This window comes from Polypterus senegalus, chromosome 12, assembly GCF_016835505.1.
Source record: "Polypterus senegalus isolate Bchr_013 chromosome 12, ASM1683550v1, whole genome shotgun sequence".
In the NCBI taxonomy this organism is placed as follows: domain Eukaryota; kingdom Metazoa; phylum Chordata; class Cladistia; order Polypteriformes; family Polypteridae; genus Polypterus; species Polypterus senegalus.
Genome location: NC_053165.1, coordinates 145,542,569 through 145,557,106, shown reverse-complemented (window position 1 = coordinate 145,557,106; position 14,538 = coordinate 145,542,569). Strand labels below are relative to the sequence as shown.

Here is a 14,538-nt window from a genome sequence, read left to right as displayed (position 1 = left end):
TAGCGTACAGAGCAAGAGTCAAGCTGAATGGTAGCGTGGTGGTAAAGAGCACTTATAAGAGTTTCATTGTAGAAATAACAATAAATTTTAACTAAACTGTTTATGCTGGATTGCAAATTGTTTTATAAAAGCCTTAGATCTTTCAAAAATTCAAGCCATCTGTGCATCAGTCTAATCTTTAGGTAAGTTCACTGGGTCAGTCAACACTCAGTATTACCCCCTGTGGGGTTTTGTGTGCAAACATGATAAAAAATAAGTAAGAACTTGAAAAAGGTATTATGTGTAATAGAGTCAAACCATAATTAAACCAATAGAGGCACCACAAACTGTTTACCAAATTTAATATTTCTTGAGGATATGATAATGACAAAACTAAGAACAATGTTCTTGAGTCAGTAAACAAGCATACACTTATACCAGTCTATCCATTAATGCATGGTGAGAATGTGCATATTCCATACAGATCCGAGTGCTCTGAAGCACGATGATACAGGCAGCAGTAGGCAATATGTTTGTGAAATAACATAATAAAAATGTATGAGTTACGGAAATAAATTTCGGTTTAGTGGATGACTGTGAATGAAGGTAACATAAGTGTGACTTTTTTCAGTGATTATTTTCTAGTTATCTATAGAGCAGAGACAGCAGTTCATATTTGGGTATCTGTATTCAATAACGCCAGTAACAGTACTTGGAGACTACTGTTTAATACCAGCCCACACTGCTGACCCTAAAGGGTACCGTGGAGGAAGACAAGCAGTTAAGTGAAGCATGTAGCCGAGCTTCTTTTAAAATGAATGTATCTCACACAAATATTTTTCTTTTTCATTTTATTCCTTCCTAAAATTACAATGATACACAGATCAATACTCAATAACACTCTTTACTTGAAATATGAACATATTCAGTTTATATCATATTCATGTTTCAAAGCTTTCGTTTTCATGTTGGACCCTGGTTAGCAGGCTAGTATTTTTTTTTTCCTTTTATAAAAATGCTTTACTTTTGAACATCACTTCATGTGGAAAATTAATAAGTATATTTTGTAAAAAAAATATTATATATATATATATATATATATATATAAAATTTAAAAAATTGACAATGCTATTCAATTGGTTGTTTGATCTTGTTTTGATTAATCGCTTATTATTTAAAAATGATAGTGTTTGTGCAAAAAGTGCAAGTATTTTGTTTAAAATTGAAAGAGTTTTATTCCTGACAGAATGCTGCCCTTCATAATCATAGTAAAGTATGTTGTAAAGTTACATTGGTCAAAAAAGTACATAGCAACAAATTTCTACTAAGGCAAGCTTAACACTATTCACGCTAATGTCAACATCAGGGAATAATAGGGCAAAAACCATTATTAACTGTTGACAAAAATTGCCTAGTGTATATTGTTTGATTATATATGCTAGATGGCAGCAAAGATCACAAGATAAACAAGAGTTTCAAAGCCTCCTTTTTCTTTACAGTACGGCATCAAATACTACCGTTGTAAACATCAAAAAACCCTGCAAAAGATGTTTTGCATATTGTTGATGACTTGGATTCTGACCTGTCAGAGAAGGATTTTAAGCTGCCAGAAGAAATAGAAGAAAATGACATTGAGAATCCTCCTGGATTATCTCCTAGTGTGAGTGAAAGAAGGATCACCATTATTCGAATGCGTTTTCTTTTAAAGGAATAGTACACCCAGAAATGGTATTTTTTAATGTGTTACTTATCTTGTGTAGTTTGTAGTGATGTTGGAGAAAAGAAAATAATTGCATGTTTTCTTACAGAACAAGAGAAAACCATTTATGATAATATACCCTAACACTGACCCATGCTGCACAATGTCAAGAAATGTGAAAAGTGAACATGGGAGAAAAATCTTCACCTCATTCATTGGTCAAAAGTCTTCAGTTCAGAAGTACTTGTACTGAATTATGGGAGTATGTCTTTCATGTACTGTATACTGTGAACAATGTTTTTCCCAGAAGTGACTTCATATATTAGTAAAAAATGCTTTCTTTTTGCACATTTGGATCACATCGCAGGATAAAAGATGTGGATTATGCAGCATGGGTAACACAAGAATTTTTTTTTCTTTTTTCTATGAACATTTTTTGCATTGTTTGTCGCTGTGTAGCATGGGTCACCATTATGGTCTGTATCATGAACGTTTTTCTCTTGTGCTGCATGAAAAAATGAGATGAGATCACTACAAACCACACTAGGTAAGTAATATATATATAAAATATAATTTTTAGGTGGAGTATTTCTTTAAGGTGCTCCCACATCAATTTAGCCCCCACAATAAGGAAGCTCATATTTACACATCTTGCAAGACTCACAATTTTCTTAGATCTGATTCCTCACTTTTGATGTTTTTGGTCTACAACCATACATTGCATTTACATCCTCTAACTACATCTGTTTTATTGTAGGATAAGTGAGGCTGTATGGGTTAGTCTACACTTTTGCACCTAAAGCTTAACACAGTACCGGCTCTTACACACACTAAGCCTGCACAGCCTATCTCTCCTCAGACAGGGACTCATTAGCTTTGGCTTGAGCAGACCAGCTGTGGAGGCTGCTGCACTTTATTTTTGGCCACATATCAATGGAGCAGTACTTCTTCCTTACTGCTCACTATTGAAGGCATCCATTCTCATCTGTTCACCTTGTGGGAAAGAAGTGCCACTCTACCCTCACCACATGCCTACATTAGCTCAGACACTCAAGATATACAGGGAAAGTATAGATATTTAAAACATAGCATAATTTATTTTTAAAATTATTAAAATCAGCAAAAATGAAAAATAGCAAATTCTAGATAAAAAGCCCTAATAAAAATAGTTTTGTTCAAAAATGAAAAAAGCACACCAGTTAGATGAAAATGTCCTTATGATGGCTGAAGAGAAGTGTACAATAGTGCATCTCAGCGAGAGAGAATATGCATTTGAGGGCAGCTTGTTGTAAATCAGAAGTCAATTGACTCATGGATGGAGTCTCTCTCTCTCTTTCTCTTTTTCTTTCTCTCTCTCGTCCATCCTTTATACCAGTGTCCTCATGTGGGATTTCTTATTGCATGATGTGATTCACTGGTAATTAGCTAACAATTCTAATGATTGATAGCTTGGCTTTAAGCATGAAAAAAAAGACACCTTATCACCTGTGAAGAGTGTTTGTCTGTACTATTTCTAGTTTCCTTAGGGATAGATACTGTAGACCTCTGATTTACACACTAACTGGTCATTATAACCTAAGATTGTGAAAAAATGAAAATATGTATAAACTTCAACAAAATACTGTACATAGAATTATAAACCAAAATATAAAGCAGACTCCCATGGTCATTTCACTATTTATGAAACAAACATCCATCAGTAAAAGTTTATCTTTATAGAAAAAGGTTCACAGTTCAATATCAGTCAATTTGTAGTAAATAACTGTTCGTTGTATTTTTAAGCAGAATGCCTATAATCACAAAATGCTGATATTTTTCTTGGGCATATTGCCATATCTCAAAATCTGATTAATGTAACGTGTGGGCATTTACATTTTTGTGTAATATGTGAAAAGGCAACTATTTGATTAAAAAAAAGTTGGCAGCTGTTTTTGTCATTGATTATTTGTTGCAACACTAGTTATAATGCGTAAATACCTTTTTGTGCATATTTATGCACTTTTCCAAGTAAAGTGTGGTAAAAGTCTCTGGTGAGAAGTCATTCTTCAGTTATATAATATATGTGTACTGTACTTGTGTTATGCACACAAAAAGAAGTTTACAGGCCCCAGTAATATGTTCCTGCAGTGATAGCATTTGTTACGATGTTTGGTACATTTCCTTAGCTTGGTTCAGGATTCTAGTACAGTACTAATAAATAAAATACAGATCTAGGTGATCATATGCGCCCTAACAATGCCCCCACAGTACCCAGATGTTTAATATTTGGTTTGAAATGTATGACAATGTAAACTATATAATTGTATTTTACTTGTCTTTAAATCTCATCCCAAATGAGTCCTAATGGGTGATCCAGGAGTAGCACGTAAGACGGCATTCATCAGCATGCACAAAATTATGTAATTTTTTTAATGGTTTCCCTTTTTCAGCAATATGGTTCCAGATACTTGTAGGAACTCTTTACTAAGACAGTTTTGGCTTTATCCAGTTCAGGGTCAAGCAGAGACACAGCCACTCTCAGCTCTATTATGTGCAATGTAAAAGAAAATAAAACAACCAATGACAGATATTCAGTCCATCACTGTGCACAAACCCGTACACACCCACAGTCACTCATACTGGTGAGTCTCTAAGAATGCCATTTTGCTGCTCTTTCTTTAAATAGTAAAAGCTTTTTATTTATTTATTTTTTCCACAAATTATTGTTTAAACAATTGCAATAATAAACGGATAGAAGTGCTGGCTAAAAAACCTGGAGCAGTATTTGTAAGGTGATCTGTGTTGCCTAGAAGGTTAGTGTTTAAGACGGTGCTTCTCATGGACAGGGTTTACTCACCTTGGATAATAGCTGCCCTTACCATTACAAATTTGGTACAGATTTGGTGTACAGGTATTTTAATACTGAAGTGCTAGGGTGGTGTGATAACTGAGGAAACAGGTTATATCGCAATAATTATTTCATTTGTTTCTAAGATTGGTAGATTAGAAATGAGTTATTTTAAGGCAAACAAAGGGCTTTTGTCTTAGAAATATGATTGTCATGTTCAATGCTCTACTCACAAAATATCTATAATTTATTCATCTGGTTTTTCCTTGCAGGAGACTATATTCTGGATGCTAAACCAAAAGAAATTTCGGAAGCTCAAAGATTAAATTATGAACAGGTACATATCTTAGTTTCTTTCATGTTGTATGTTATTTAGATTTAGAATCAAAAATACTGGATAAAGAACTCCATATCGGAGCGGCAAACACACAAGAATGATTAGTGCATGCTGTAAACAAAATGTTTTTATATGATACACTTAAACAATTTTGTTTCTGATGCAACAAAATGTATTTGTTTATTTATTTGGCTGATACCTTCACCCAAGGTGACACAGGAAATTTTGGGTCTAGATGACACTTCCTTGGTATTGGGGCTGAATGTATATAAATCCATTTTATTTATTTTTGCAATGAAGTCTAGGAAAACATTCTGTAAAGCAGTTTGGGGCAGAGAATGGTCATAGGAGTTAGAGTGCATTCTGTTAGCAATAAGTTGAAGGTTGTAACTCGCCCAGTAGGGGGCATCAGTCAGGTGCTGAGTATATTTTCACACTATCCCATTAACTCTGCAACAAATACTAGGTCATTTCAAAAGTAATTGTAGTTTTGTTACTGAATTATCATTATGGAGCTACAGAAACAGCAAGCACAGCATGTGAAGCTATTTTATGGTGAGAACACTGATAAGAACAGACTCAAAACAAAACACAATAAACTGTATGGAAAGGATGGTGGCAGAGACCTACTTCAGAGAACAAAAGAAATATTTTTAAGTATGTTTTTATTTTAAAAAGTATGGGATGAAAATACTGTACGGTGCACAATATGCAAAGGTGAGTTGTCTTTTCACACCAGCACCACTTGCTTGAAAGAACATATGAAAAGAGAACACCTAGTAGTTTGGTTGGCAGCATGCTCACTTGAGGTTAGTTCACTATCATCAAATAAATTGAAAACAATGAACAGAAAAGTATTATTTACTTTGTAGAAACAGGCATACCTGATATTAGGCCAATGGTTATAAATTCAGGGTTAGGTTTTTGGATAAATTATGTCAAAGCTGTATGGTTTCTTATTTCACATAGATTGTCTTGAGTTTGTTTCTTGGGTTCTGTAACATTGTGTGCAGAATCAGACCTCAGTAACCGCAGTTCCTACCAGCAGCATTTCTTAAATATCTTTGGGTCCAACGTTATTTATATTCAGGCAGGGCTGTGGAGTCGGAGTCGAGGAGTCGGAGACAATTTTGGGTACCTGAAGTCGGAGTCGGTTAACTTTTTGCCGACTCCGACTCCTACTAAATTTAAATGGGAATTAAAAAAGTAAGTTGAAATGTCCTAATTCACAAACAGTCATAATGAACTACTTCTCTGCTGTAAGAATAAAGCCCAATGCATGCAGTGCATAATGTTACCACAAAACGAACATGTCAAGTAACCATGAAGCATGCTTTTCATTGACTGTATGCGTCACTATATGGGATGTAATGCACAGGTAAGGTGCGGCACCGCTTTCCATTGTGTCGTGTTCCACTGTTACAGGGAACTATGAACCTAGCCTAAAGCCCCCCATATATTTACAGATGCACTGCCGATTTTTCGGCCGTTCAACGAGTCATCACAGCGTCAAACGCCTGAAAAATCATCTGGTGTGTTCTCAGCTCCGTCGGCTCCCCTTCACTATGCGCTAGTGAAGGGGGCCGAAGGAGCCGAGAACACAGATCTCCCTACCTGTCTCCAGCAGAGGCTCGTTCTGCTTATCAGCTGGCTGGTGAGTGACACAATGCACTAAACTTCCGGCTGGCTGACAGAGGAGACAGCCACTGCAGCAGACAGAGGCATTTCATTACTTTGGATGGGGGCGGTGGTCGAGATTTTCGGCAAGCTGGATCTGCCCGTCCATGTGGACACCCGCAATCTGCGCCGCCAATCAATTGCCGCAATTGTACACGCACATCGGTCGGTGGCAAAATCGGCCACGGATCGCTGCGTATTTGGGGGCCTTAACTCTCGCTAATAATTAGGTAAATGTTTTTTGCAGGACTAGAGACACTTGTATAAGTGAAGGGAATAAACTTAAACTTTAAACCTGACTATGGGATTCAAACATGATTCATGATTTCCCGTGAAGTGCCCCTCCCCCCTGCCTCCTCCTTCAGCCTTCCACTGCCCTATCTTCCTAAGGAAAAAGCAGCAGCTTCTGCCTCTCTCTGCTATAAGAGCTTAGAAGAACTTGGTGGAACAGCTTCTTGCATTTGCATTCAACTGTAAGTGTTCATATTTATTTTAAAACTGCATGGCTCCTATATACATACAGAGGAGTCGGAGTCGGAAGATTTAGAAACTGAGGAGTCGGAGTCGGAGCATTTATCTACGGACTCCACAGCCCTGTATTCAGGTTAAACCTGTGCTGTGGCTCATTCAGTTTTTGTTTAGTGTTTGCCTGTTATGTAAAATTACAACCATTCAATGTGTACTTGAAGACCAGGTGAGTGGACTCTTTACCAAATCAAGTTTCACCCATCCTCAGTGTTACAATGTTGAAAATAACTTAATTCACATGATTTGTTGATTGTAAAGTAAGTCTATGCTTTTAAAGCTTTATGTGATTTGCATCATTACTCTTACTATGTCACTTAAAAGAAGTGCTCAGTCCTAAATTTCAGGTGAGTTTTACACTACCCATCTCAATTACCATATAAAAATAAACTGGCAAAAGTGGCACATGATCCCATCTCTTTATAATAAGATAATGGGGTTCCTGTGTAATCAGGTGAGTTGATCACCTGTGAGTCAAACTGCAGGTAAATTTTGCTTGGCACATTGCATCTATTGTAGTTCTGGCTATTGTTAAATGTGTGCCTTTTTAAAAAATGTTTGACTTTTTTGAATGGAACCAAGTTGACAGACCTAAGTTGGTTGTATCCATGTAGTATATTGTTAGATCATCGTTTACAGAAATATAGCTTTCAGGATAATACATTAGTATCTTTGTAGGTAAATACCTTGTCACTTGTTCCAAGGTAAACTGCTCTAGAAATATGTGACATTTCTAAGCATAATGTTTGCTGATCTTCACAACAAACTTGGTCAAAAATTTTTTCATACATCTTTGAAGTTTTTAAATTACTTTTTTTTTAAAGAGAGCATAGTGGAAGATGAGTTATAAAACTGCCATTTTTCATGTTTTGAATAAAACTTGATATACATTTGATTTTGGGCATTTTAAAATCTAATTTTCAATTTAGTGATTGATTGTTTAATGCACTACCGGAACAGTTGTTTGATGCTGTCTTAGTTAAATTTTGGAAAGATTGGTGAGTGATTTCTTATTTTTTTTATTATTTGGCTTATTTTTTATCTAAAACATCTTATAAAATGTATTGAAGAGATTAGCAAGAAATTAAACAGTTAACAATCAATATGGAACTAAATTTATGGTGTAAAGGAAATGCGGCACAGTTGAAATGAAACTGATATAGTGCAGAACCGGAATCGGGCTATAAGATGCCCAGTTTTTGCATTGCAAAAATTGTCACTGCCAGTGACAATAGGAGGCAGTATGTTCCCATATTGTGTATAAAGCCCTACAGCAATGCTATTAAGCATGGTTAATTAGAGTGGTCTAATATTTTTTTTTCCATCCTCCCCTTTTCATCAATGAGATTTTTTTATTTCCTCGCTCCCCAGTATAATGGACAAGTGTCTGTGGGCATTGCCCTGCCCTATACTGGATGCCTTGGGTACAGTAGTGCAAGGACACGGGCTCCTAGGTTGAGTTCTGTCAGAACAGCCCCAGAGTTTCCCTAGCCCTTTCTTGATCAAGAACTGGTTCCTGGGCTTCCCATGTAAATATTTCCAGGCAGGGACTTAAAGGACCTTTTGACCATATGCCAGTTGAACTCAGAGTTAGGAGGAGAGTGGACAGAAGTTTGTCTGGCAAGAGGAAGATTGTTCAATGAAGGAAGGAAGAAATGGGAGACGTTTATGTTTTCAGATATAAAAAATTGTGCCCTTGTATATTATTACCTTTTTGCTATAGTAAACCCATTTGTTTTCTTTATATTTTTGGTGTCATCAGTGCTTGTTATCACGTGTTGGGGAGTAGCAGTCTTTACACACATCCAGAAGCAATACTGCAGACTACTTTGTAAAGACTTAATATTTTGCTTTCTTTTTTGGGGCGAAACTGCAATGGGTGGGCATATTTTCTCATCTTAAAATAATCAAGTGCACTTGTTTTGCAGCACCCATCTAGTGGATGTACACATGTATTCTCCTTGTGGCTTGTTTTTTGCTGAATAAATAATGTAAAAGTAAAATCTTTTATATTTTGTTTGTTCTGATATGTAAAAAACTACAGAACTAAAGGAAGGTGTACTTATTTTTCCTAAAAGCTGTATGTTTATCCCATAAAATTTTTAATGAAAGTCTTTTAATAGATACATATTCTTATATGAAATAATTTAACCCAAGTTATTGGTTGAGTCAACCCTGAAATACTATATTTAAAATGCCGGGAGTATGCTTCTGATTACAAAAAAAAAAATTTGTTACATCAGTCTGTTTTCAAGTGAGTTGATGTACATGCACAAAGATCTCTTTTTCTGTACTCAAATACAATCTCCACAACTGCATCAATTCAGAGCTCAAATATAAGCCCAGAGCACACCAAAACAACCAAACGAAGTACTGAAGCCGCCTGGTCTTCATACTTACGTTTCATTAAGTCAAAGGAAGACTAAAACAAAAGTACAGTGGTAAGTTTGTCCTTAACTGTAGCTATAGGCAAGACATTGTATTTTGGCACTGCAATGTTTAGTTGATATAATACTGCCATTTGTTAAACATTGATAAGAGTAGTATAATCTAATTCATGTGTATTGTCAAGAATTTCTGTTTTTTGAAAAATAACATGGGACAGACTTCATGCAACTGCTTTGGATGCTTCAGATGCACAGCATTTTACGAATCGTTACTATTTCAGTGTATTGATTTAATTTGCATTAGTTTTATTTTCCTTTCTTTTTTCTTGTTTTAGAACATGAGTGATGCAATGGCAGTCCTTCACAAGCTGCAAACAGGGCTGGATGTCAATGTCAGATTCACAGGAGTGCGTGTGTTTGAGTATACTCCCGAGTGCATTGTATTTGATCTCCTGGATATACCTCTTTATCATGGCTGGCTTGTTGATCCACAGGTAAGAATAACTCCACTCACATTAAATAAAATGACACATGGAGTTGCTAGGTAGAGCTTTTTTGTCGTCATTTGCTTGTTTGGAAATACATAATGATAGGTAGCATACCTAATAAAGACGGTAAGGATGTTCTTATTTTCTAAAATGGCTGGAAAATCTCACCTCAATGAAACAGATGAAGCAAAGTGCAGTGCATTGACTACACGTTTTGTTTGTTATATTCTTTTTGGCAATATCTGGTTTCAAAAGATTAATCTGTTAAGATAGATACATAACCATTAAACTATAACCCTTTTCTTTTTAGCAGTGATCAAATAAGTTTGCCGTAAAGTGCCTTTCGTCATTTGCTGTGTGAAAGTTACTATATAAAATATTGATTAATTACTGGCAGTAGTTGTTTCAGAGTTTTGTGTAGGGAAGCAAGGAATTACAGCATAAAACTGAATTTCTAAAGGAAGTAGCACATGAAGCAGAGTATGCAGCATTTTAGGGTTTTCAATATAGTAATTCTAAAACTGATATAAAATTTTCTTACAGAATAGATTACCATATAGTCTGTAGGCTAGAGCAAGGCTTAAAGTTTACTGCAGGACTGTAAGAATTATACATTTTATTTAAAAATTGAACTTTTTTTAGACAGAACTTTAATTTGTCCCCTGGGGAATGTGGCTTTTCACAGAAGCTCTTTAAATAAACAAATATATAATTAGGTAGATAAACAAACAAACATATAAATAAATAAATATACACACACACTATGGTCTGAACACACACTAGAATGACTAAAAAGAACCTTGGCTGTCATAGTCGCAGTGAGGCATTATGCAGGTGCATTGCTGTTGGTATATAAGAGCCCTAGCAGCGTTTCTTGACACACTTCCGCTGAATGATTCGTTAGCTGAAGATACTTAGTGGTAGTGTGTCAAGTTGAGGATGTGCAGCATTGTTCATTGTTTCTGCTGTTGAAACTGCAGAGTGGTATTACTCATCTTTATCAAATGACATAGCAGCTGGATGGTGAGCTCCATTGTAATTGTTTTAGTGCATTTAACTTGATTCCATTCTAATAGTAGTGTTGAAATCTTTTCTCTTCTATCTGTAAAACATTCATATTTTCCAGCCTCACCATCGCTGAAATCACAGTTCTTCAATTTCAGAATGACTTTTAAAAGGTAGTAGTGCACCAGTCAGCACCATTTCACTGAAATATCTATTGCTTCACTGACAGAATCACCACTTCACCACTAGTCACCACCTCTTCAAAAATACACCAGTTATCTCTTTGCTAAAGAAAGCCTAGTGTTGGAGCACATTAAAATAATATTAAACATAGATTGGACTACTTTCAGTTTTCATATTGTTATTGTCCACGGAGAATGCCATACTCCTTGCACTTTATACTGATACCCTGATCTCCCTGATAATAAAAACTGGTATGCCATACACTGGTTTTAGGCTACAGCTTGGCATTTAACAGTGCCTAACCATCAAATATGCTCTCCATTCTCCTGAATGTGGGACTTAGTGCCACTCTCCACAACTGGAATTTTGACTTCATAATTTTTAGACCTCAACATGCACAGCATCATTGACCCTTAACACCTAGAAGGCAGTATTTTCTGTCCCATTCTGTGCTTCCTGTTTACCTATGACTTTATGTCCAGACACAGCTCCAACTATATAATTAAATTTGTCACTTCCAACATCATAGCTTATTCATCAACAATAATAAGGCAGCTTACAGAGAAAATATTTGCCTTCTGAAACAGTGGTGTGAGCAATTCAAGATTAACATTAATGTCAGCAAAACAAAGGAACTGGTCGTTGAAGTCAGCAAGCAGGATGCAGACTGTATTCCCATCTACATAGGCAGGCATACTGTAGAGAAAATCAACAGCTTTAATTTTTTTTATAGCCACCATTAGTGACATCATAAAATTATTTGACTTTTATCAGATGTCTGAGGAAAATCCATGTCTTCATCTATTCTCACTAACTTTCATATATTTACTATAGAGCTTGTACTCGCTGGCTGCGTTCTTGTATGGCACCTGCTCAGTAAACGACACCAAAGCACTACAGAAGCTGTTCAATTTGGCACAGAATATTACAGCTGTTTTCTGTTAAAGACATATACAACACATGCTGCCTAAGAAGCAAATTATTGTGATGTACTATAGCGGGTGGAGAAGTTGGCACTAATGGCACACAGCTATTTAAAGAAGGCAAATTACTAGAAGTTTTATTACAGAAAGTATTAAAACTGTACCTTGACACAGTTCTGCACAGTCATTTTTTATCCTTGTTTATTCCTGCAAACAGTACAGGATCATAAGCACACACAAGACGTGCTGATTTAATCTACTGTTCATAAAACCACTCCACACCCCGACTCATAGCAACAGCAGCATAAGTGATTCTTGTATATATCATCTTATGTTGCCTTTATATATAGAGCCTTTATCTCTATATAGAGTATTTGGTAAATATGCAAATTGAATTTCAGTGTGCTATGTACACTTGACATTAAATGTGAATCTCGACATTCAGCTGGCTGATTTATTATAATCATAGGTAAACTTGACAAAAACTTTGCTTCACATTCAGCAAGTAACCATGTCAGTGAACCGTTTATTCTTTGTTTCACCTTTCCCCTAATGGGGTTATCTTGAGTGCTAATTCACCTAACAAATTGCTCCTCCCAAATATTTATGTGTTTCCATATCAATGAGGACAAGTCCCCTTTCCTTGGTTAAGGAGGAGCAAGTGTAGCTGCTTGCAGAAATCTTGGCTGCCCCAGATTGGTGCCAATGAGCACAAATCACCTTTACTACCTTATGGCAGATGATGCGTTTTTTTTTGGTACAGAATTGACTATTGGATGTACAATTTTTGTGTGTCAGGTTAACTTGCACACAAATGATTCTTTGAAAACTACAAGCGATGTTTCAGTGATAAATTGGAATTCACTAACTAAAACACCTTTTTGAAATGTAAGCCATTTAACTCGTATTATAACAAAAACAAATACGTTAAAATTTAAAATGGTGACTTTGAAAGATATAAAAGTATTTTGCAAAAATGTCTGGTTCACATTGCTTTAATTGAAAGTACAGTATCAAGGTGGGAGTGATTCTAAGCAAATACCACCTGACTGGAGTCCAAATTTAAATGTGAATGTGCTTCACTGATTATTATTTTTTTTAATAGACAGATGATATTGTGAAGGCTGTAGGGAGCTGCAGTTACAACCAGTTGGTGGAAAAGATAATCTTCTGCAAGCAGTCCGATAGCAGTGAACTTGTGGGGGAAGGTAGGTATTCTGTTTTAACTGTAGAAATATCATTTGAAATAGATTTTCCCTTAGAGTTGGACATTAATCTTAAACAGGCAACATTAATTTGACAGTAATGCTTCTTTCATATTGAAAATTCTTATTCACATTGTTTTCAGTTTGATGATAACAGTGCACATAACGCTTCTCTTACAACTATTTCCTTCACACTATTATTAGGAATACTGTATTTCCTTTTTATATATCTTTTCTTTCACTCTGGAATCATGCAGACTTCTCAAAGAACAAACCATAGCCAGATGTCAAACTAGAGTCCAAATGCTTTGAGGTTGGCCTACAGAGTCAATCTAACCTCTGAAATTATGACAGCATTTCTACCATTATTTCTAAACCGTAATTTATGTTTTGAATGGAATATTTATATAGGAAGTAATTCTTTATGTGGAATACTTTTTTACTTGTACTTATTTATAAGTCACTCTTTAAAGCCAGGCCACTCAATACATTGACATAGTAATTGTGGGGATTGATTTGAAGAAACAAGGCATGACATGTAAAAATGAGAAAAGGAAAAAGGAAATCAGTTATCGTTTACCTATAGTTGTAAGGATGTTTAGGTAAGTTCTCTGTAAAAATAGATACTGATTTATTATAAATTAAATCTGTAATTAAGCTTTAATATTTAACATTTCTATTATTAGTTGTTGTACTTGGTTATTACTATGTGAAAATACATACAAGTAAGTAAAACAAATCAAAATATATACTGTATGAGAAAATGTTAAAAAGAATGCAAGAAAGGTATATTGCCACTGCTTCCCAAAAGTACATTTCCTCATTTATTTCACTCACTGAATGTAGTTACAGAAATTGTACCTAATGTAGTGCAGAAAAGTAAATGCATTACCTATAAATGTGACTGTATCCTTAAATGGTGTGCTCCAGCACAACTAAAAGAGGGTGGCAAGTTTGATTGAAAAAAAAGAAAGTTCCATTCATTGGTGTAAAAGATAATCATGGTGATACAGTGACCAGTACATCCACCTCACAGTGCCAGGAGACTTGGTTCAAACACCAAACACATTCATAATGTCTGTGTTGAGTTTACACACTCTCTTCATAGCTGCATAGGTGCAATGATACCTTTTGAATTAGCCTATTATTAGTGAATACTTGCTTAAGAGTGAACCTTGTCCAGATCTGGTTCTTTGCAATTTAGATTAGACTATGGATTTGATTTATGGATAAAAACACAAATGCAAACTACAAAAAATATTTTTGGTTCAGCTTGATTGAAGAAAATCTACTATATGTATTT

General features: G+C 35.5%; 1 protein-coding gene across 3 annotated transcripts in view; it reads left to right on the top strand.

Moving 5' to 3' along the window:
* The window catches only part of mindy2 (MINDY lysine 48 deubiquitinase 2), a 58,342-nt gene that overhangs the window by 18,699 nt on the left and 25,105 nt on the right, over positions 1-14,538 (top strand). For all 3 annotated transcript variants that reach the window (XM_039773741.1, XM_039773740.1, XM_039773739.1), the window contains exons 3-5: positions 4,778-4,842; positions 9,767-9,925; positions 13,136-13,238. In XM_039773741.1, the coding sequence (XP_039629675.1) occupies positions 4,778-4,842; positions 9,767-9,925; positions 13,136-13,238 (327 nt within the window). The remainder of the gene's footprint in view (positions 1-4,777; positions 4,843-9,766; positions 9,926-13,135; positions 13,239-14,538) is intronic.